The sequence below is a fragment of the Penicillium daleae genome (assembly GCF_028827525.1).
Source record: "Penicillium daleae strain IBT 16125 chromosome Unknown utg000007l_segment0_segment0, whole genome shotgun sequence".
Lineage (NCBI taxonomy): Eukaryota > Fungi > Ascomycota > Eurotiomycetes > Eurotiales > Aspergillaceae > Penicillium > Penicillium daleae.
In genome coordinates this window covers 3,454,049-3,475,587 of record NW_026623155.1, presented here as the reverse complement: position 1 = coordinate 3,475,587, position 21,539 = coordinate 3,454,049, and the positions used below count along the sequence as shown (strand labels likewise).

Here is a 21,539-nt window from a genome sequence, read left to right as displayed (position 1 = left end):
GCTGCGTACAGGTCTAGTGATTATCTCTGTCTAGCATGCAATAGGTAGATAATAAAGTCATTATAACCAACAAAGTATGCATCTTGTAAAATGCAGCCATAACAAATGCAAAAAGTTGAACGGCCCATTATCATTCCCTCCACCATTGTCCGAGAGAACTCCCCGTACCAGCCATCTCAACAACCTCCTCGAAGCTAATCTCCACACGGAACATTTGTCCATCTGCAGTACCATTGCCGCTACCCACAGGCGTGACGAGGCCCCAAGTAACTAGCTTCTCCCAGGACTCCCGCGCCACGTCTCGGCCCCAGACACGGCCAGGTGTAGCTGCTGCGCCTGAGATCGAGGCAGAGGTCTTCGCAGAGGTGAGTAGGCGTACGTACTCTGCGTACGCTGCAGGGAAGGAGAGGGCTAACGGAGCGATGCTCTGAGCTTGGATGCTGTCATTGCTCGGGTCAAAGAGGGCAGCAAGGCGGGTGGCTGCTAGGAGAAGAGAGAGGGGGAGAGATGAAGGGCTGAAAGATGCGGTCATAGAGGTTGAGAACGGCAGGGCCGCTGGGTCTGGACAGGTGAGGGATTGGGAGGCGAAGCTCCTGGGTGTTGGGATCTGGAACGTAGGCTTGTCGGCGGCTTGCGTACTGAGGTGGAGCGCGCTGATTGGGAGGAGCGCGCTTGCGAGGAATTCCTTCACAGATTTGGTCTGGTGGTAGATCTTCTTGAGGTGGGATTGGAAGTCCTTGTCGTTGAAAAGGTTCTATAGATGAAGTGAGTTAATGGGAAGTGTCTCTGGTAATTGGTTGAGTGTTCGTGCTTACTTGCAAGTATTCCTTCCATCCATTTAGAAGCGTTTTCCAACCAGCAGTCTTGTTGATAGCCTGCTCAGATCCAAGTCCAGCAGTCAACTCCTCAACTTCATTCTCATCAAGATCCAGACACGCCATACAAATTTCCGAGAAAGTCTCGTATGTCTTCGGGAGTGGAATGTAGACATATCGGTGACTGAAACGACTCTTCACACGCTTCTCCAGCATCTCAGTCACGTCGACCTTGGTAGTGAGCCCGATGACCGCAATAGGCGCTTTTCTGGCTTGGGCAATATCAAATAGATTGTATAGCAAAGTTTGTCGAGGATGGGTCACGAAGAGATCAAACTCATCCAGAAGAATCACAACTGACTTGGCTGCTGTCACTTTGTCCCCATTACTGGCCCCGAATAACTCTTCCGGATGAGACAATAAGGCCAGCAAGGTAGCCATCGTATCGGCGTAGGAGCTGACCTTTGCTGCGTCGTCTTCAGTATGGGTTTCACGGCCAAGCTGGCGCCACATCTCTCGGAGAGCAAGACGGTCGTCCGTGTGAAGGAAACCATTCAGTCGAACAACGTGGAAGTCGTTGCCGTGTTGCTTTCCGAGAGACGAGATGATGTTCTCAACGACTGCTGTCTTGCCGCAACCTCGTGACCCAAGAAGAAGCATCGAGTTACCCTCGCCAACGGTGACGGTCTGCTCAATCAAGTGGTTGACCTTTGTATACTCGCCTTCGAGCCCTTTGAGCGGAATTTTTTTTTGCCGGAAAGCTTCTCAAGTAGTGCAGTCGTCAGGACCCGGACTTCATCTTGCAAGCCAGATTGGCAGAGTGCTTGGAGCTTCTCTGCGTAGTCTGGGAGAGCATCGATCGTTTCCGCTGTCTCTGGGGCCTCCTCGTTATTCTGAAGGTCTTGTTGTAGCTGCATTACAACGAGATCATCAAGGCCATCATTATATCCTTCAAATGAAGGAGAGTGGTCCTTATCATCCTCTCCAGCGCCCCCATTGGCGCCATATGACCTGGACTTGGCCGTACTCCTTCGCGACCTTGTCCTAGCAATTGTTCCAGTCGGCTTCGGAGACTGCCCATCCATATCGATCTCAATATCATCCGCAGACTCTTGTCTCGGCTTCCGTGCGCTTCTCGTCCCTCGAGCACTTCGAGGCGTAGCAGCCGTCCGTCGGACCGAGGACGGTGTAGGGGCGTCTTCGAGTCTCTGCGGCGCTTTACGTTGCCGTCCACTTGTTCGTGCACTCCTGGGTGTCTCCACAGCATCTTCTTCCAAGCCATCGGGCACGTTGCTCTTTCTACCACGAGTGGACTGACGTCGCGAAGCTTGTCTTCGGGGGCCGCGATAGTCTTGGTCCTCGTCGGAGTCTGCATCGGGCTCGGGGGAGGACGGGACTGAGTATACATCGCCATCGCTCTCCATGGCGATATCTCCGTCATCATCAGGCGCAGGCTCTTCGGAGACTCTCCTCCGCTTCGAGGCTCGGGGGTCTTTCATGGCTGTGCGTTGAGCGGTCGCGGAAGGTGTTTACGGAGGATATAGCGAGAACAAGGGAATCGGCGGGTAGTATGGTTGACTTGCACGATGAGATGATGAGTATTTGCGACCGTTGCTCCGTTAGTATCGATTGGTGAACCCTCCAACTTAGTGGTGGGTTCCAACAAGCATGCTGCGAGAGGGAGAGCTATTGTATGAAGCCCTCAGCACCACTTAGGAGCGAGAAACCGCAAAGCTGATAGCAAATAAATACAGAGCAGCGTAAAAGGCCCTCTCGCTCATGCGATGAAGAGTTGTCACGGCAAGTGGGAGGTTCAATCGCAAAAGGCAAGATTGTTGATGGTTCGGCAACAAATCGAGCATCCCCGGTTTTCACGCCTCAGGCCGCCACGCGTGACGCGAAGTCAGGTGCGCAAGTAAGCACCAACAACCACCCTCGTTTCACATTATTTGATACAAGAATATTCGCGATAGAATTGATGCTCACATTGATCGACTCCAAAGTTTCACTTACCTTTCAAATGTTTGGTCGCGAGTGTGTCACGAACCGGGTCCCGAACATGTCGCCGAAGGATTGCAGCGTACATCAAGATAAAAGAATTCTACATTGAAAGTCGGTACCAGGGATGATCCTTTCGTTAGATCGGTATATAAAATCGGGCTGCGTCAATTTAGTTAGAGCGAGTGCTCAACCAGCAAAGAAAACAAGCCACGTCGGATCCGTATCTATCGGCTCCCATCAGCCGAGGTTCAACTCGTCCCGAGCTGCTGTGATGCGCCTGTGGGGAAGAGCTGCAAGTCACTTTTCCGTCACCACTTTCCCAAGTAAAGACCCTGTGACACTCTTTCTTCCAGAATCGCTTCGACTTTCACAGCCTCCTCTTGGATACACACCATGTCGGACGAAGGAATCAGGCGGCCAGCGCGGAAGCTGGACGAGTTCGAGGAGCTTGTCTACGAATATACGGGTCGCATGGGCTTGGGCAGCGAAGAGGTCCGTCAGAAACAGCGCATAACCCTTAGAGCTGGCACATTTCCTTTGCATATTTCTCTTCCATCTCAAGAAATGCTCCAGGAGAACCTGCAAGCTAACAGCTAACAGCACTGGGACGTCAATGCCCGCAACTGCAACCTCCGCTTCGAGTCCGCAACCCGCGGACCCCCAGCCAAGGTCTCCTTCCTACTGAACATCACTCCAGCGCTCAGCAACTACATAGGTAACCTTCACGGCGGGTGTGCGGCGACACTTATTGACGTCTTATCAACCACCATCCTGCTGGGTGTCTCCGAGCCCGGCAAATTCGCGCTCGGCGGCGTGAGTCGCAACCTCAAGGTGACGTATTTGCGTCCTGTGCCGATGGGGATAGAGGCGCGCATTGTATGTGAAGTCATCCACGTTGGCAAGCGGCTTGCGCTGCTAAGGGCGGAGATTCAGAAAGCGGATACTGGCGATGTGTGTGTGGTTGGAGAACATGAGAAGGCGAATACGGATCCTGAAGTGAACCAGAGGATTTAGAGACGAGGGGGCGTTGAAAGATGATAGATCCCGGCTTTATATGTGCAGGGTATTACCCGATAGGGAGGAGTATTCTGCGTTCATGAAATTACAGCTGTATATAAAGATACATGGTCTATTTACTGCCTTTTTTTACGACGGTCCAAACTTTGTTTCGTTTCCATATACAATCTATTTTGCGGTACGAATTGATTGATAGAGACAGGTATATTGCGCTTGCTACAGAGTCTCAGTGTGATCGCAAAGAGCGCGCCTGGTGATTGAGCGCGAAAAGAGAAGAACAACGGAGAGAATCAAACATGTCCAAGAGAAATATAGTCAGTCCAGCATCTAAGAATGATACACAGATCATCCCATAGCATCTAACCCCCCCTTTTCCTCTACTCCTGAGCAAGCTGCTGACCCTCGCGCAGTCCCTCAACCTTGAGCTCCTCACCAGCGGCACGCTGGTAGAGATCCCGGATATCGTCTAGAGTGAGAATTCTGTTAGCGTATGAAGACCAGTTTAATCTCGATAATCAGATGACGTACAAGTGGTGGTCTCAAAGTGCGATGTCGAGTCGTAACTCTTGGAGATGAAGACACTGTCCTTCTCGCCACTCTCCAAAGGCTCGTAGATGGGGATTGGAGGACCCATGAACTTCTCTTCAATCGCACCCAGGCGTTCAAAGCCAGGCTCGAGCTCGAGGTGGTGGTTGACATCGTTCTCGGCAATGGTCGAGACGATGGCGATGTAGTAACCCTTAGGGCAGACGTTGTGTGCAGACGAGACCATCGCGATGTAGATATCTGATTAAAATATTAGTGGTTATTCAATAATAATATTGGCGTTAAAAGCATCACTCACCGTGCTTTCGTCCAATCTGAGACTGGGGAATGATTAGCTGCAACGAGTCACTGCCATCGGTCTTGTCGATGGGGTGCTTCAGGATACAGATGGCCTTGAGCAGATAGCCGGAGACCTTGACCTTGTTGGGGAAGTAAGAAGGATCGGCAATGATCTTCTTGGTCTTGGTCTCGAACTTCATCGCCGCGGCCTGGTCATCACGATCCTTCATGGTAGCCTTGATACCAGAGACCTTGCCACTTTCGTCATACAGCACCTCATCGATGTCGGTGTTCAACATGTAGGTACCACCGTAGATGGCGGAAAGACGGGCAAAGCCCTGAGGAAGCTCGCCGAGACCGTAGAGGGGGTAGATGTAAGGCGACTTGCCGTAACGGGCCATGGAGTTGACGTAGAGGCGGATGTGGTCGATGGTCTCGATGGCAGCGCCGGGCTTGTTGACGTACTCGTCCGAGGGGTAGAGGGCCATGGAGTGACCAACGAAGTCACGGGTGTTGTCCTCGAGACCGAACTTGTCATAGACCTCCTTCATGGTGCAGGTAGCAACGTTGAGACCTATTCCGAGTTAGCCATCTTTCCCCACCCAGGTTCGTTGCTAGGTGTTGACGTACCCTGGTGAGTCGCAGGGTTCTCCTTGTTGAATTCGCCGACCCACTCCAGGAACTTCTTAGCACGACGCTTCTCAAACAGACCCATGAGAGAAGAGCGCAGAGCCTCGCCGGCGTCCGAAGGCACCTTGGCCACGGTCGCCTTGGGACCCTTGCCCTGCTGGACATAGCTGCCCGCAATCTGCTTGAACTCGAGGTATCTCGTCACATCGGTGGAGACCAGAATGTTTGTCAACTCGCCGTTCGCCATCAACAGCTTGGGGACCAAGTCGATGTTCCAGTCGTTGACTCTTCCATACTTCTTCCAGGGTTCCTCGCCAGCGGGGACGTTGCGGTACTTCTTGAAGAGCTGCAGAAGAGGTCAGCAAAGGACATTACCAAGATATAAAGTCGGCATACAGTCTCAATGTTGACGGAGGCCGCCTCTCTAAGGTCATTGTTAGCTGATTCGGTACGTGGCGTTGTTGGGGAGCTCCATTGTCAACCCACCCTCCGTAGTGGTCATTGCGATCGATGTGCAGGACCTTGTTGCCCTTCACACTGAGAACACTGTAGTAAAGAACGAGAATCAGCATCGACTCCTTGCCATGATCTGCTTCAGAACGGCGGAGCGATACTTACCCAGACAACACGCACTCGGTCAAGCCTGGCAGAGAAGGACGTCAACGATGAGCGCAGAAGAATGGCGGGGTAGCCAACGACTCACCAGTGCCGAGCACCACGATATCGTACTCGGGCGCAATCTCATCCATGGTGGATACAAAAGGTTGAAAGAGTGATACGGATATTAGCAAGACAAGAGAAAGGGATATGCCGGAGGCAAAAGTGAAGGTGAGAAAGAAGGTTCTCCTGGTCTGGTATCTTGTCCCCGCGGATCCACGAAGCGGTAAGAAGGGGAACTATTTGACGGGGGCCCGCCACTAGTGAGTTACCTCAGTGACCACCGCCCACCTGGTCGGGATTTCTCCCAATAGCTCTGCGTTGGAATCGAGAGCTGCCTAAGAGGACGATGCCTTGCCCCTATTCTTCAATGACAGATTTGGGCCATCTCATCCTCTTGTCAAACCCCTGAAAGCGCTGAGACCGATCAAATCACCATGGTTGCTCCATCTACTTTCTAAAATAGGGGGCATCGGGTGGAGATTCCAGACAAATAATAATTGATAATTTACACGCAACAAAGCTGAAAATAGAATATGGAATCAAAGAGTCTAATACTACAATATATGTGCCGATGGCCTTCTCTTAACCCGATCTGTCTTGGGCTCCCTCGGTCGGTCACAGCTTAGTCTCCTTCACAGCCTCCTCCTTGAAGGGGTCTCAGCAGGAGCCGCCTCTTCCATAGCGGCGTCCTCCATGGGGTCCTGATCTTGAGGGCGGTATCCCTTGGTGTATAGGCGGTTGGCTTCTTCCCAGGCGTAGTAGCGCTCACGCAGAACATGCTTGATAGTCTTCTGGGTAACAACGATCTGAGAGAGTTACAATTGTTAGCAAGAGGTTCAAAGAAATAGCATTGACCAATTGATGTGCAGCAGGCTAGGGCAATACTTGCTACCAGTTCAAGCCCTGGTTGCTGCCGGGATTCCTGGACACCAGAAAGGGTATGTGAATGTTGGACTTACAGCGTCGTCGCGCTGGTTAGACTCGTGGTCACCGAATCCAGCCTTCAATCGTGACCGCTCCATGTTCGAAGTAGCAATGCGGTTGCGCTCCTTGACGCACACCCACCACAACTTGTGAAGGTCCTCCCAGCTCTTGTTGCGCAGCTCTTGCACTGCCCACGGCCGTCCTATCCAGGTATGAGCGCCATTCAACCCACGTAGGAAAATGTATGGAAATAGGTTGTATCGATCGACTTACCAAAGGCTGCATCGTACTCAGTGGTGCTCAATGCTTCGTGGGTGGGTGGGAAGAAACCCCAGAGGCCGTGATTAGGTGTCGCCGGCCGCGGCTTCATCTGGTCGGGCGACACGGGCTTCGGCAAAGGGTATTTTGAGGCGCTCAGGTTGAATCGTGTTCCAGTCCGGTGGATTGCTGACACGCCGCGGGTTCTGTTCATGTCGCGTCCACGGCCAGCAGCGACGACGGGAGTCGTAGAGAAGCTCGAGGTCTGGACGGAGGATCGGCTCATCGAGAAATGGAGGGAGGGCGCCAGATAGGGGGAGGCAATTCAGCCATGGCCATACCCCCTGTTGGGCCAATCGAGCGACTGCTGGCCGATGCATTATGGATGTGTCGGTACAGGAAGTCGTCCAACCGTCCGATCGTCGGGAACACTGTTTGGTCTGCTTTTTTCGGGGCTTCCAGGCGATTGGTCACGTGCGCGCGCCTGGCGGCAAGTCGAGGTTGCCCGCTCTCCTCTCGAAAGTCTGACTGCTCATTCAACCAGAGACTTGTCCGGTACTCTTCTGGCGTCGGAGATTTTGATTGACTTTGGTCTCACAGGAACTCGTTCAAGGAAGTCCATTGAATTCGGAGTGATCTTGCGACACTTCAAGTCTGGTCTGTGCTTCCCTCAAGCATCCGCGCGCTTAATCGCCCAATCGATTCAACTCCACCTCCAGGCGGAGGAGTGCCGCATCAGGTGCGTTCGAGGAAGGCCTTTGTGGATTGCTATCTCTCCACACGTGCCCTTGTCGTGTGATATTCGACTGAATTTTGACTCTGACTGGCTTCAGAGCGTTTCTGAAGTGACCTCACCCAACTCATTACCTCAAACTTCCAATTATGAATAGGCCAGGTGGGTTATTTCTTCTTTGTTCCTCCGAAGCCTACATCCCACTTGCTCTCGCCTTCAGGGAATGCCGGTGGTTCTACCCAGCTGTGTCTCCTTAACCGGACAATCTTGGAAGGCGAGGGTGCCTCCTCCAAAATCAAAGGATGAGAGGGACCCATGCTGCAATGGCATCTGGGGCGCAGATAATTCCTGCATTGGCGACCATTTGCGACCGAGACATTCTGGGAGGTCTACCAGACACATTTCCGAGTTAGACCATAGCATGGGTACTCTGATATGAGACAATGAAGATCATGCTGACTCCTTGTGTTCTCTGTGACAGGACCAGGGCCTCAGCCGTTACGAGGCATGTCCGGATTCCCCGCGCAACAGCAAGCACAAGCGCGAAATACGACAATGACCCCCACGCGATTGCCTAATGGAAAACTTGGTACGATCTACTCACTTTTGAGTCCCTCCGGGCCTCCGGGGGGAATATGATATCAAGCTTGCAGGCGGGTGCTGATAACTGTGGGTGGGCTATCGTCTAGGTGCCGCAGCTAATTGGAACTTCAACCTTCCCGGAACATCAACTCTTCAAAGCAACCAGCAACGCACCATGGGCACGATGGGCAGCTTCGCACAAAGTCTAGGTGGTTCCCAACCAGCGACGGCGCTTGATCTTTCGTAAGTTGTTGCCCTTCAAGGCTCGGACCCGTACTGCATGCGCTTTGCCGTCGACCGAGTTCTTTTAAGGTTCACAAAGGTCGTGAAGCACTAACAATGGTGGCACTTCCTAGCGAGTTCCCCTCCCTTTCCGGTGCATCGCATCAATCACAATCCCAGAACCCTGTGTGGGCCAACGCGAGTCAACGAGCTGCACAGCATACCCCGGTCCAGAGACAACAACACCCTCCCACGTCGCAACCCCCGTCACGAGCTTCGCAGACCCAACAGCTTCCCGTGCAACAACCGTCTCAGCCTCCTCACGATGATATGTTCCCTTCTGGTTCCCAATTTGCGAACCGGCTGGACGATTTCAGAAACGGTGGTCAAGGCATTAGTAGCCAGATCGGGGGTGGGAGTCAACCTCAAACAGGCAACATCGAAGAATTCCCACCTCTAGGACGGAACGTTGGCAATATTGGCAACGTTGCCGCTGAACTGGTCCAAGAACGTCGGACTTCCCTGATGCAAGGTGCGGGCTTTGGCAGTTACAATTCTGGTACGCCTATGGCACACCCTATTGGTATGCAATATTGATTGCAGGTGAGTGGCTAACAATGATGGTGCAGGTATTGGGACATCACGGTCGCCCATCAATCAAGGGCCTAATGGGGTGTTGGGGCAGGAGAAAGAAGTAAGTAGTTTGGCGATCGGCCTTCAGGCCCCGCACTCACCGACACTAACAACACAGGACCTAAACAACACTCTGATGTCGGGTCAGCGCAACTTCAGCGACCCGCAACAGCAATTGCAACAGCGGCAACAGCAGACAAATGAGGGTCAAGAAGCTTCCGCCGCTGCTCAAAGTGCGGAGCAACCGCCTCTTGCCCAGATGAATGAGCTGGACCGGTTTGGACTCAGCGGGCTCCTGCGCATGATCCATAGCGAGAGCCCCGACGTGGCCAGTCTTGCAGTCGGACAGGACTTGATGACACTTGGTTTGGACTTGAACCAGCCTGAGTATGCGCTCTCGCCCTTCTCGTCTCTGCAAAGAGAGATTTTCGCTGATCATCCCATGTGTCGCAGGCCTCTCCACACTTCGTTCGCCTCGCCATTCGTATCCTCAATGTCCGCTGTCCCCTTAGAGCAGGATTTCTCTCTGCCATCATGCTACAATGTTGCCAACATCCAGGCTCTCTCGTCACGAATCCCTGGATTCAGTGATGAAACGCTATTCTACATCTTCTATAGTATGCCACGGGACATCATGCAGGAGCTAGTTGCGGAGGAATTGATGGGTCGCAAATGGAGGTATCACAAGCTCGAGCGATGCTGGTTGACCCGTGATGAAACATATCCTGGCCCCGTCGATGTCGAACGTGGCGTGAGTGAGCGTGGAGTGTATCTTCTGTGGGACCACGCCAGCTGGAAGAAGATTCGCGTAAGTTTGCTTGCCACGAGCATCTCTCTGATTTTCTGGAATTATTCAACTTGCTAATCTGCCTACGATTCGTTCTAGCGCGAGTTTATCCTCCGATACGAAGATCTGGACAACCGGCTGGACGCCAATCGCACTATGAGCCGCGCTGCAGTTGGCCAGACGCATTCTTCATGAATTAGGGTGGCGGAAGCCGGTTCCGGTATGGGGAGACAGTGGTTTGGTTGATCAGCAACGGCGTTTGGCAATTTTGGTTTTCTGTAACGTTGCTCAAATGGGAGGCCGATGGTACAGTGTCGTTCGGGAAGTGGGCGCGTTGGTTTCATCGGGGAATCTACATGGGCTATATGGGGAACCAAGATTACGATCTTGCGAATCAAGTGCTCTGGATGATCTTGCCAGCATTTTTGCATACATCTAATCTGTCTTCGACGTAGATTGTCCTATTTTGGTCCGTATTGACGCTCTATGTGCTAGTGCATGGAGTAATAACCAGTAACGCTCTTATTGAGATTAAATTCACAGATACTTAGGCATGTTGCATTCAGCGATGGCTACTAACTTGGCTTGCGAGCTGTGGAAAGAACAGCGGTCCACTCCCCAGGAACATCTCCTTCCTTTCCAAAAGTGGTTTCCAGATACCTCTCCAGCGCTGGGCGGACCTTGTCCATGTCTTCCTCACGCTGTTTCTCTGTCCAGAACACCTTAGAAATCATTGAAAACATGATCATCGTTATTTCCACGAAGTTTGGGACCTTGATCGACATGGTCCTGGTGACGGAGCGCACATTGATATCTTCGAAGCCGCGCTCCTTCAATTGGGATTCGATCCAAGACACCGAGTGCCATTCACCAGAACCCATGGCCTGAAGGAATTGCTGCGCGGTGGGGAAAGGCAACTCGCCCGGAATGGTCTGTATGGCTTTCTGCGTGACGGACAGCCAGCCGGCTATTGCTGTGTTCAACTTTTGGTCGTCACCAGGATTGAGATTTTACTCACGGTCTATCCAAGTTGCGAAAGCAACGGTACCCCCTGGCTGCAGAATCCGAGTGGCGTCTATAGGTATAAGCATGGTAAGTAGATATACTTGGATATTTCAAATAACGGCTTGATGAAGGGTTATGCAATTCACTAACCATCGAGCGCCGCCAACGACTTGGGAAGGGCCATGAACACTGATTTAGCAACCAGTCGGGTTAGCTGCGGTGAGATGTTGATTGGTATCAAAGAAAGAGATCAAGTACTGCTCACCAAAAGAAGCGATAACATGGGTAAAGTGTGAGCTAGGAAGCCCCGAGGCCTGCGCATCCACCGTCTTGACTTCTACATTCTGCCAGTTCTCTTGGCCAATGCGATGCTTGACATAGTCCAGCATGCCCTGTGAGATATCACCACAGGTCAACTGCAGATTGCTCTTGGTCTGATCATCCAGTTCATGCTGCAGGATGCTGGAGACAATACCAGTGCCACAGGCATTATCAAGTACCACAAGAGGCTTATCAGGGTTGGCCTTGGAGTGGGCAACCAGGCCAGTTTGGTCGATCAGGAGTTGGGCAAACTGGCCGGTGATATGCTCGCCAGTTTTGTATTGATTGACAAACTTGTCTTCCTTGAAGAACTTTTCCCAGTCATTTGCATGGGATGCCATGGTGGACTGCGAGGCCATGATTGATTTGAATGATAGGGACAGAGCGCGTGGTCGTCTCAGTGACATATATATCAACCAGAAGATTGAAAGGAAGATCTGTTCAAAACAAGACGGAGAGGACTTGGAACATGAAATCCTGCGGAGAACAAGAATTCACTGAGCGCTTGGAACGGGTTCTTATACCTTTTGCATCATGGACTCGGTTTTATAGGAACTGATCACTCGTGTCGCTCGTATACACAGAGGATGGGAAAGGCTACAGAAAGTGTCCGACAATGGATTTATGTCTCCGAAGGGGCCAAAGAAATCTAAAAAATGAATATGACCACAGCGTTCATCCTAATTTAGCTTCAGAATGTCCTTCCGAATTCAAGAAGCCGACGATCATTGGATGGCAATGTCAGATTCGGCTTCGACTCGGTAGGTGAGTCCCACCGCAAAGTACCTTCGCGGGGAGTCTGTGGATATCGACTGGCTCTGAACCGGTTACAATTGGGTGGTCATGGTTGGCCATGGGTGGCCTGAGCCAGGAAAGTCAGGGTTTGTTAAATCGACTGGCTCTATACTCTGCCAGGTGAGATCATCGGAGACTTTCAACGAAAAAGTGGCCGACTGTAGGGATGACACACGTGATTACATCATCTAAAAGGCGCTAATCCTGAATGGGTAATCCATAAACACATGATTTGCGGCAAAACAACTCGCGCCCCTCTTCTGCCTTCCCCGACTGTCGATGTACTCCGCCAGCGAGCCGACTCGCAGTCACCACCATGCGGATCACCGAAATTGTTATAGACGTGAGTCGCCTGACCGAATTGATCCGATCATTCTGAAATGCTGACCAGATTTCCCTAGGGGTTTAAATCGTACGCCGTGCGAACAGTGATCTCGGGATGGTGCGCCGGCCCAGTTCTTCTGCCCGTAGCATCGTCGCAAAGGGTATAGCGATCGGGCAATGCTGACAGAATATCATAGGGATGAATCGTTCAACTCGATCACCGGCCTCAACGGTTCCGGTAAATCCAACATTCTCGATGCCATTTGCTTTGTTCTCGGTATCACGAATATGAGCACGGTCCGCGCACAGAACCTCCAGGACCTCATCTACAAGCGTGGTCAAGCTGGTGTCACCAAAGCTAGCGTGACCATTGTCTTCGACAATCGCGATACGTCGAAGTCGCCCATCGGTTTCGAAGAGTACGCCAACATCTCCGTTACGCGTCAGATTGTGCTGGGCGGTACCAGCAAGTACCTGATAAATGGCCACCGCGCACAGCAGCAGACGGTGCAGAACCTCTTCCAGAGTGTCCAACTGAATATCAACAACCCCAACTTCCTCATTATGCAGGGTCGCATCACCAAGGTCCTGAACATGAAGGCGGTTGAGATTCTGTCGATGATTGAGGAAGCTGCAGGAACACGAATGTTCGAGGATCGGAGGGAGAAGGCGATTAAGACAATGGGCAAGAAGGAATTGAAGCTTCGTGAGATCGAGGAACTCTTGAAGGAGGAGATTGAGCCCAAGCTCGAGAAGCTCCGATCGGAGAAGCGTGCTTTCCTGGACTTCCAGCAGACGCAGAATGACCTTGAGCGCTTGACTCGACTTGTGGTTGCCCATGATTACGTTCGTGGTGGAGAGCGCTTGCGGGTGGCAGGCGAGGAGTGCGACAAGAAAAGGAGCAAGGTTCAAGGATTGGAAGAAAATGCCGACAAGCTGAAGAGCGAGATTGCCCACCTTGAAGAGGATGTGAAGCGAGTCCGGGCAGCACGCGACAAGGAGCTCCGAAAAGGCGGCAAGTTCCAAGCTCTCGAGGATGAAGTCAAAAACCATTCTCACGAGTTGGTTCGCTTGACGACCGTCTTTGATTTGAAGAATGCTAGCATGGCAGAGGAGAAGGAGAAGAAGAAGACTATGCAAAAGTCTGTCCACGACCTCGAAAAGGCTTTGAAAGAGAAGAGAAAGGTCTACGATAAGCTTCAAACTCAGTACGATGCCGCCAAGGCCGAGCTTGATGCGCAAAATGTGGAGGTGGAGCAGAAGGAGGAACTGCTCCAGACACTACAGACAGGTGTTGCCTCAAAGGAAGGTCAAGAGAGCGGTTACCAAGGCCAATTACAAGACGCACGAAACCGAGCAAGCAACGCTGCAACCGTACAAGAACAAGCGAAACTCAAGATTAGCAACTTTGAGAAAAGAATCAAGGAGGAGGAACCGCGTGCCAAGAAAGCAAAAGAGCAGAACTCAGGCCTTCTCAAGGATCTAGAGGGATTGAGATCACAAGCCAAGAAGCTAGAGTCTGAGCTTACTCGACTCGGTTTTGAGCCCGGTAAAGAGGAGCAGATCTACCAAGAGCAGTCCGGCCTCCAGCGTGACATTCGCGAGCTCCGTCAGCGAGCGGATGGATTGAGGAGGAAGGTTGCCAACATTGATTTCAACTACCAGGACCCTCATCCTAAGTTTGATCGGTCCAAGGTCAAAGGTTTGGTGGCACAACTGTTCACTTTGGACAAGGATCAAGTTGCTGCCGCTACTGCTTTGGAGATCTGCGCCGGCGGCCGCCTCTACAACGTGGTTGTCGATACTGCCGAGACTGGTACCCAGCTGCTCCAGAATGGTAAACTACGCAAGCGCGTTACCATCATTCCTTTGAACAAGATCTCCGCCTTTAAGGCTTCCGCAGAGAAAATCGGTGCTGCCCAGAATTTGGCACCTGGCAAGGTTGACCTCGCCCTGTCTCTGATCGGGTACGATGAGGAAGTGATTTCTGCGATGAACTATGTCTTTGGCAACACCCTCATCTGCCAAGATGCCGACACTGCCAAGAAGGTGACATTTGATCCTTCCGTTCGGATGAAGAGCGTCACTCTGGATGGTGATGTCTATGACCCCTCGGGAACTCTCTCTGGTGGTAGCTCTCCCAACTCCAGCGGGGTTCTTGTCACTTTGCAGAAGCTTAATGAAATTACTAAGGAGATGCGGAGCAAGGAGCGCCAGCTTGCAGCTCTTGAGGACAACATGAACAGGGAAAAGAAGAAGCTGGATGCTGTTCGGTCCATTAAGCAGGAGTTGGATCTCAAGACCCACGAGATCAAGCTCACGGAAGAGCAGATTAACAGCAACTCGTCTTCATCGGTATGTACCCAGCGATCGATTGTACAGCTTGCTTTTATTAACATAGTGGCCTGTCTAGATCATCCAAGCTGTCGAGGAGATGAAGGCGAACATCGAGCAGCTGAGGAAGGATATCACCGATGCCAAGGCTCGCCATGCCGAAGCTAACAAGGATATCAAGCGCATCGAGAAGGACATGAGCGAATTCAACAACAACAAGGACAACAAGTTGGCTGAGCTGCAGGATTCCCTCAATGCCCTCAAGAAGAGTCTCACCAAGAACTCTGCGTCTGTCAAGGAGCTTCAGAAGGAACTGCAATCATCTCGTCTCGACTCTGAACAGGTTGGAAGTGACCTTTCTGCAGCCGAGGAGCAGCTGGCCGAGTCAGAAAACACGCTTCAGGCTCAAGTGGAAGAAATTGAGTCTCTGAAGCGTGAACAGGCACGACTCAAGGTAATATCCTTTTCTCCTTCTGATTTGTGAACATCACACTGACTATTGTAGGATGCCCACGACATCGCGCAAGCCCAGCTTGAAGACGAGAGGGCCAAGCTGACTGGCTTTGACGAAGAGTTGCGAGAGCTAGACGAAGCCATTCAATCCAAGTCTTCACAGATTACCGAGGAGGGCTTGGAGATGCAGAAGCTCGGCCATCAGCTTGAGAAACTTCAGAAGGATCAGCATTCCGCTGCTCAGGCTGTGTCTCACATGGAGCAAGAGCACGAGTGGATTGCGGACGAGAAAGAGCAGTTCGGTCGCCCGAACACGCCCTACCACTTCCAGAACCAGAACATTGCCGAATGCAAGTCAACGCTGCGCAACTTGACAGAACGGTCTCAAGGCATGAAGAAGAAGATCAATCCGAAGGTCATGAACATGATCGATAGTGTCGAGAAGAAAGAAGCCGCTCTTAAGAACATGATGAGAACGGTCATTCGCGATAAGAGTAAGATCGAGGAGACCATTCTCAACCTCAATGAGTACAAGAAGGAGGCTCTCCACAAGACCTGGGTGAAGGTCAATGGAGACTTTGGTCAGATCTTCAACGAGCTTTTGCCGGGCAGTTTCGCCAAGCTTGACCCTCCAGAAGGCAAGGATATTACAGACGGTCTGGAGGTGAAGGTGTCTCTGGGTAAGGTTTGGAAGCAGAGTTTGACAGAGCTGAGTGGTGGACAACGGTATGTTTTAGCCCCATCTCATTATCGTTTGATATGTGCTGACTCCGTTATGCATAATAGGTCTCTGATCGCGTTGTCTCTTATCATGGCTCTCCTGCAATTCAAGCCCGCTCCAATGTACATTCTCGACGAGGTTGATGCCGCTCTGGACCTGTCTCACACCCAGAATATTGGACGACTGATCAAGACCCGTTTCAAGGGATCCCAGTTCATTGTGGTCTCGCTCAAGGACGGCATGTTCCAAAATGCCAACCGGATTTTCCGTACCCGGTTTAGCGAGGGTACTAGTATTGTCCAGGCTCTGACACCCGCCGACATGAAATGAGTTCAATGATCTTTGCTTTCTTGCAACATGCTTCATGGTCTCTGTTGCGTTCTTAATTCATGGAGATATTTCGGTGCGAAGCATTGCTTTCTGCAGCCCATTGGTGTGTGGCAGCTGGTGTTTGTGGCTTTTGATTCATATTTGGATTGGTCTTTGGGTGGGAATGAATCTGTTTTGTTTGGCTCATGATGTATGCATGTGATGGCTATTGATTCTGCAAGGCCCCAGGAAGGTTTCCTAGACAGTGCTTTTGTGTATTCGTGTAAATTCTACTTTCTGCTTCTCTTTGAAGGTGCTCTTTCCATTATCTTCTTTGCTTGATATGTGGCTAGCTCTGCTCTCTTGTGGTCCCTTTGCGTTTTATAGATTGGACTCTTGGTACGCAGTTGGGCGGCAACGGTTTCCGCTACATAGAGTGGTTAGGACTACCTAATTGTTCAATAAACCCAGCCCAGCCTCAATAGACAGCTGCTGAAATATCAGAAATAACTCTAATTCTGACTCTTTTTCACATATAGACTCTTACGTTGCCCTCACACTGTCCTCGCTCTGCTTTAAGTCAGTATCTCAGTCATCAGCACGTGCAGGCGGTCCCTCGACCCGAAACCTCGTCCCTCGCCGCCGCCACCGACTTGCGTCGACTTTCGCAAATCTCCCGACGCGCTTCAATCGCCCACCACCTTATAGTGACTAGTCGCATCGCGAAAGTACACGTACACGGATTTCTGCCCATCCCACACGACCTCCTACCTGTGTCGGAATCACTCCGCTTTCAGGACCCGAACCTAGGGCATCGGCTACCCACTTGACTCACAACCCGATTCTCCCCAAACCACAATCCGCGTCTCGCGGTTCCTAGCCACAATGCAAGAAGACGAGCCGTCCTTGAACATCCCATCTCTCCTCACGCTAGCGGTTGTTTCGTTCTTTGTGATACGATGGTTTTTCAATCGCGACGAGGGCTCCTCGGCTGGCGGCAGGCCCCGCGGGCGAGGCAATATTGTTGACCCGGCGCAGGTCGAGCAAATTTCCCAGATGTTCCCACAGCTAAGCACTCGTGATATTATGTGGGACTTGCAGCGCAATGGGGGTAGTGTTGCGGCGACGACAGAGAGGATCTTGACTGGCCGTGGCCTGGAAACGGTACGTTGTTATCTTCAACCTGCTTGGAGACTCGCCCCGCACCTTTTGGCTCAGCAATACCATCTGCATTAATATATGATTTGATTTTCGTGCATTCAAGTTGACAGACATTCTCTAGCCACCCCCGTCATTCCAACCCCAGGTCGCGATTCCTTCGGTGAATGCCCAGCCCACCCAGGCCGCACGAGCCGCATCGGCGTCAAAGGGCGATGCGCAGGACTTGATTTCCCGGTATAATTTGAGCGGAAAGATCGCAGCTGAGAGTCCCGCAGACTCGGCTCCCACCCCAGCATCTACAAGCGCATGGTCTCAGAACAAAGAGGAGCGCCAAAGGTTGCTGCAGAAGCGTCGGGATGAGATGATTCTTGCAGCGCGAAGAAAGATGATGCAGAAGAACCAGGGCAAATCCCAATAATTCATCTGTTCCCTTCATTTAAATAATGGCAATGTTTTGCGATGAGCCGCAGCTCAGGTCTCAGTACCGTTGCTCTCTCAGGAGGTCTCCCTTTCAGTCTCTGTTCCTGTTGCTGTTCTTGCGGTATTATTGTTACCCACTCTCGTTTTGTGTTAGAGCGCCTTGTCTTTGCATGCTGTATGGTGTTAGGTAAATCGGAACAGCCTTGGGTTACATTACCACTGGCCCTTTTCAGAACAGGTCAAATCGGGTATATGGGGTCTATATACATAAATATCGTTTCTCGAGGGGCAGTGATCCGCGTCACAGTATGCACCTGAACTCCAATCCAAATAGTCAAACACAAATCCCATGCATCTTAAAACTCCATGTAGTCCTCTTCCTCGTCTTGGGTTCCATCGTACCCACCGTTGGCTCTTTGTTCGGCCAATTGTTCTCGGCGAGCTTGCTCTTTGGATGCACCAATTTTGCTTCACAAGTCAGTAGGAATCTTTAGAGAATATGACCAGTATCACATACCGAAGGCCATCGACCACACCGGACAAGAACCCTCGCTCCTCACCCAATTCCATCGCGCCAACGCCTGTCAGTGCAACCCCGCCTCCGCCTATCGCGGCATCGTCCAGGACATCCACACCAGACCTCATCTTAGCCATGCGTACTTCCCGTAGATCTTTCAGTAATCGTCGGATCTGATCCGGGTCCACTAGATCATCACTCGCCGCGTCGAGGAGCATATTCCCAACCTCAACCCAATGGTATGGTAATGCGGGCGGGTCTCGCGAGGAGACCGCAGTCTGCGCGGTATTTTGAGGGAGAAAAGGCGGCGCCGCGTAGTATCTATTGCCGTCTAGCGTATACTGCGGCCGCGCAGTTGGCGCGAGACCTTGATCTCGGATACTGGGCTGACCAGGCAGAGGCGGAGGTGGAGAAAACGCATTCTTGTAGTCTTGGTGTTGAGACTCGACCTCGAGGATAAGACTGAGAGAATCTGGATGTAGCCATGGAGGGGGCATAATATTGGCGCGGCGCTGGCGTTTAAGTAGAAGGGCCAACCAGAGGGGGAGGGAGGCGCGTCGCGGTGGGATAAGAGGTTCAACTGGGCCCTGATTGAAGAAGAAAAGGGTCAATTCATACATTCGGCGCACGCAGGTCGGAAATTCAAGTTACCCCGAGCAATTCAAGGCCCTCCAGGCGCTGGCGAGGCACAATCGTCACCGTCTCCATCTCCGCTAGAAAGGCGATCTCCGAGGCTATGATGCCCCGCGGGAGAGGAAAGGCCATAATCGGTGGCACGCGACAGAAAATTTTAACTCAAATCAATCACAAAGAATAGAACACAGCCGAACCGGTTTTCAGCATAAAAGCCCCATATTCCTTTTCGCTGCGCTCTGTGTCGGCGGAAGCGCGAGATGCGTGAAACCGCGCCTCGACAATCGCCAAATGCGGTGTTTGGATTGTTTGCACCCGAAGCTTAGCTTCCAACCCACCTTGTCCTCTTCCTTTTTGGGAGAGCTTTCTTTCCACAGATTGTACTTCATCTGGTTCAGTCCTCAAGACCATGAGAAGATGAGTTCAGCCCCAGAGTCAAATCTCAGCCGTGCGGCGCGCTATGCCGTGCCATTCGCTCTACTTCTTATCCCCATTTGGAGCACCAAAGTGAATTCCGAAGTCCCCGAGCCATACCTCGACGAAGTATTCCATATCCCCCAGGCCCAAGCATACTGGGCGCACAAGTGGACGCAATGGGATCCAAAATTGACCACTCCCCGGGATTGTACCTGTGGTCGTATGCCCTCTGCGCTATCCTGCTCGCGCTCCGCGGCTCGCCGACGAAACTTGATGTAAACGCTCTGCGCGCGACTAATGTCGCCACGACGGGTATTTTCCTCCCTTGGAGGCTTCAGACTCTTTCGGATGCGGTTCATAAAGTTCGGAATACCCGGCCATTGGGTGCGTGGCTCAGCCACACGGTCTTGAACATTTGCCTGTTCCCTCCGCTGTTCTTCTTCTCCGGGCTATACTATACTGATATCCTGGCGCTGTTGGCAGTTGTCGAGGCGTACAACTGGGATCTGAAGCGGGCTTCTGGAGACCGCTACGCCTTCCTTTCTACTTTGGGTTTCTTGGTATTTGGCTTGGCGGCGTTGGTATGCCGGCAAACGAACATCTTCTGGGTCTCTGTTTTCTTGGGAGGGTTGCAGGCTGTTCGAAAGATTCGGCAATCTGCCAAGGTCTGCAAATCGTCAGATATCTCTGCAATTGTGAAATGTGGCTTTCAGAATGAGATTTATGATCCGCTCGTTTCCGAGGCTTCTTTGCAAGGTATGTTCGGATTTCCGGATGAGTTGACCGCGTCAGGCTAATGGAATACACGTAAACAAGATCATCTCAAGACGAGCATTTCTCTAGCAGCTGCAAGCTTGAAGAACCCCTTCTCCATTGTGGTATCCGTCATCCCTCACATCATTGTCCTCGGTGCCTTCGGTGCATTTGTTCTATGGAACAATGGTGTTGTCCTTGGTCAGTCTATCAGGATCTTGTGACGAGACGTTGAAATATGTAAGCTAATGATTCATGATACAGGCCATAAAGAATTCCATACCGCTGGCATTCACTTAGCACAGATGCTCTACATCTGGCCTTACTTCGTCTTCTTCTCCTGGCCGATCCTGGTCATTCCAGTGCTGAATGTTGCTCTCTCCAAGAAGGTCCTGCCCAAGTACCTCAACTATGGCTTCACTGAACAACAGCGCAAACTGCCCAATGTTCTTGCAATCTTGATCGTTGTACCAGCCATGCTCGCTATTGTCCACTTCAACACTATTGTGCATCCTTTCACTCTGGCTGACAACCGACACTATGTCTTTTATGTCTTCCGCCTTCTTCTGGGTGTTCATCCTGCTGTTAAGTATGCTGCAGTTATGGCATACTTCCTCTGTGGCTGGGCCGTGATCGCCGCCTTTGGATTCTCTGTCATTCCGGCCCCTCCCCGTCTCCTTCAAATCCCTCCTACTGCAAAGTCAGCATCTGCTGCACCCACGGCCCCAGCAAAGGAACAGTCAAAAGAAACCAGAAAGTCGGCTAGAGCACGCAAGACTCCATCCAAGAAGGACAGCGCACAGCAGAAGCAGCCTGATCCCATTACCCCGGAGGTTCTCGCCCGGATTCAAGAGTCTCTGATCCAGCGGCAAAAGCAGCAGCCCGAGTTACCGCGGGTCAGCTTTGTCCTCGTATGGCTCGCTGCCACGACTTTGTCTCTTGTGACGGCCCCTCTTGTGGAGCCGCGTTACTTTATCATCCCGTGGGTGATGTGGCGCCTACACTTACCGCCATCGTCCACGCTTGCTGTTTTCCGAAAGCAGAAACCCCAAGGTGAAGACGAAAGGGCTCGCGCCGATTTTGCTACAAACTTCCCCAAGTTCTTGGAGACCGTCTGGTTCATTGTTATCAATGCAGTCTCTGGCTATGTCTTCTTGTACAAGGGCTTTGAGTGGCCTCAGGAACCTGGGAAGGTTCAGCGCTTCATGTGGTGATGTTCATAGGGAGTTGATTTAGCTTGCCAAATCCAGGCACTTGTATAATAATCGCTAAAATATTAGATTTATCTT

The 21,539-nt window shown here is 51.7% G+C and overlaps 10 protein-coding genes across 10 annotated transcripts; 5 read left to right on the top strand and 5 right to left on the bottom strand.

Moving 5' to 3' along the window:
- Positions 1-130: 130 nt before the first annotated feature.
- On the bottom strand, positions 131-2,314 carry N7458_008434 (origin recognition complex subunit 4; the record flags this gene model as incomplete). The annotated part of the gene is made up of 3 exons (XM_056911816.1): positions 131-754; positions 816-1,502; positions 1,538-2,314. 3 exons carry the CDS (start codon positions 2,312-2,314, stop codon positions 131-133), a joined length of 2,088 nt encoding a protein of 695 aa, XP_056764642.1.
- An 895-nt stretch (positions 2,315-3,209) lies between these two features.
- N7458_008433 (PaaI family thioesterase) lies at positions 3,210-3,830 on the top strand (the record flags this gene model as incomplete). Its single annotated transcript, XM_056911815.1, has 2 exons — positions 3,210-3,308; positions 3,417-3,830. 2 exons carry the CDS (start codon positions 3,210-3,212, stop codon positions 3,828-3,830), a joined length of 513 nt encoding a protein of 170 aa, XP_056764641.1.
- A 380-nt stretch (positions 3,831-4,210) lies between these two features.
- On the bottom strand, positions 4,211-6,037 carry N7458_008432 (secretory pathway gdp dissociation inhibitor; the record flags this gene model as incomplete). Its single annotated transcript, XM_056911814.1, has 8 exons — positions 4,211-4,299; positions 4,362-4,619; positions 4,678-5,232; positions 5,289-5,634; positions 5,685-5,712; positions 5,775-5,834; positions 5,907-5,931; positions 5,992-6,037. The coding sequence occupies 8 exons, from the start codon at positions 6,035-6,037 to the stop codon at positions 4,211-4,213; spliced, it is 1,407 nt and encodes a 468-aa protein (XP_056764640.1).
- A 543-nt stretch (positions 6,038-6,580) lies between these two features.
- mrpl4 (mitochondrial 54S ribosomal protein uL29m) lies at positions 6,581-7,416 on the bottom strand (the record flags this gene model as incomplete). Its single annotated transcript, XM_056911813.1, has 3 exons — positions 6,581-6,754; positions 6,908-7,074; positions 7,146-7,416. The coding sequence occupies 3 exons, from the start codon at positions 7,414-7,416 to the stop codon at positions 6,581-6,583; spliced, it is 612 nt and encodes a 203-aa protein (XP_056764639.1).
- Positions 7,417-8,370: 954 nt separating this feature from the next.
- Positions 8,371-10,282, top strand: N7458_008430 (NOT2/NOT3/NOT5 family protein; the record flags this gene model as incomplete). Its single annotated transcript, XM_056911812.1, has 6 exons — positions 8,371-8,452; positions 8,553-8,688; positions 8,802-9,226; positions 9,297-9,361; positions 9,419-10,108; positions 10,187-10,282. 6 exons carry the CDS (start codon positions 8,371-8,373, stop codon positions 10,280-10,282), a joined length of 1,494 nt encoding a protein of 497 aa, XP_056764638.1.
- Positions 10,283-10,662: 380 nt separating this feature from the next.
- Positions 10,663-11,772, bottom strand: gtmA (gliotoxin thiomethyltransferase; the record flags this gene model as incomplete). The annotated part of the gene is made up of 4 exons (XM_056911811.1): positions 10,663-11,054; positions 11,106-11,162; positions 11,243-11,281; positions 11,358-11,772. The coding sequence occupies 4 exons, from the start codon at positions 11,770-11,772 to the stop codon at positions 10,663-10,665; spliced, it is 903 nt and encodes a 300-aa protein (XP_056764637.1).
- Positions 11,773-12,524: 752 nt separating this feature from the next.
- Positions 12,525-16,370, top strand: N7458_008428 (condensin subunit SMC2; the record flags this gene model as incomplete). The annotated part of the gene is made up of 6 exons (XM_056911810.1): positions 12,525-12,551; positions 12,610-12,650; positions 12,730-14,887; positions 14,946-15,320; positions 15,372-16,045; positions 16,106-16,370. The coding sequence occupies 6 exons, from the start codon at positions 12,525-12,527 to the stop codon at positions 16,368-16,370; spliced, it is 3,540 nt and encodes a 1,179-aa protein (XP_056764636.1).
- Positions 16,371-17,234: 864 nt separating this feature from the next.
- N7458_008427 (CUE domain-containing protein) lies at positions 17,235-17,928 on the top strand (the record flags this gene model as incomplete). Its single annotated transcript, XM_056911809.1, has 2 exons — positions 17,235-17,513; positions 17,632-17,928. 2 exons carry the CDS (start codon positions 17,235-17,237, stop codon positions 17,926-17,928), a joined length of 576 nt encoding a protein of 191 aa, XP_056764635.1.
- Positions 17,929-18,286: 358 nt separating this feature from the next.
- psf2 (DNA replication protein PSF2) lies at positions 18,287-19,212 on the bottom strand (the record flags this gene model as incomplete). Its single annotated transcript, XM_056911808.1, has 3 exons — positions 18,287-18,398; positions 18,448-19,034; positions 19,099-19,212. 3 exons carry the CDS (start codon positions 19,210-19,212, stop codon positions 18,287-18,289), a joined length of 813 nt encoding a protein of 270 aa, XP_056764634.1.
- Positions 19,213-19,673: 461 nt separating this feature from the next.
- Positions 19,674-21,464, top strand: alg10 (dolichyl-P-Glc:Glc(2)Man(9)GlcNAc(2)-PP-dolichol alpha-1,2- glucosyltransferase; the record flags this gene model as incomplete). Its single annotated transcript, XM_056911807.1, has 3 exons — positions 19,674-20,253; positions 20,314-20,451; positions 20,515-21,464. 3 exons carry the CDS (start codon positions 19,674-19,676, stop codon positions 21,462-21,464), a joined length of 1,668 nt encoding a protein of 555 aa, XP_056764633.1.
- Between the last annotated feature and the right edge of the window lie 75 nt (positions 21,465-21,539).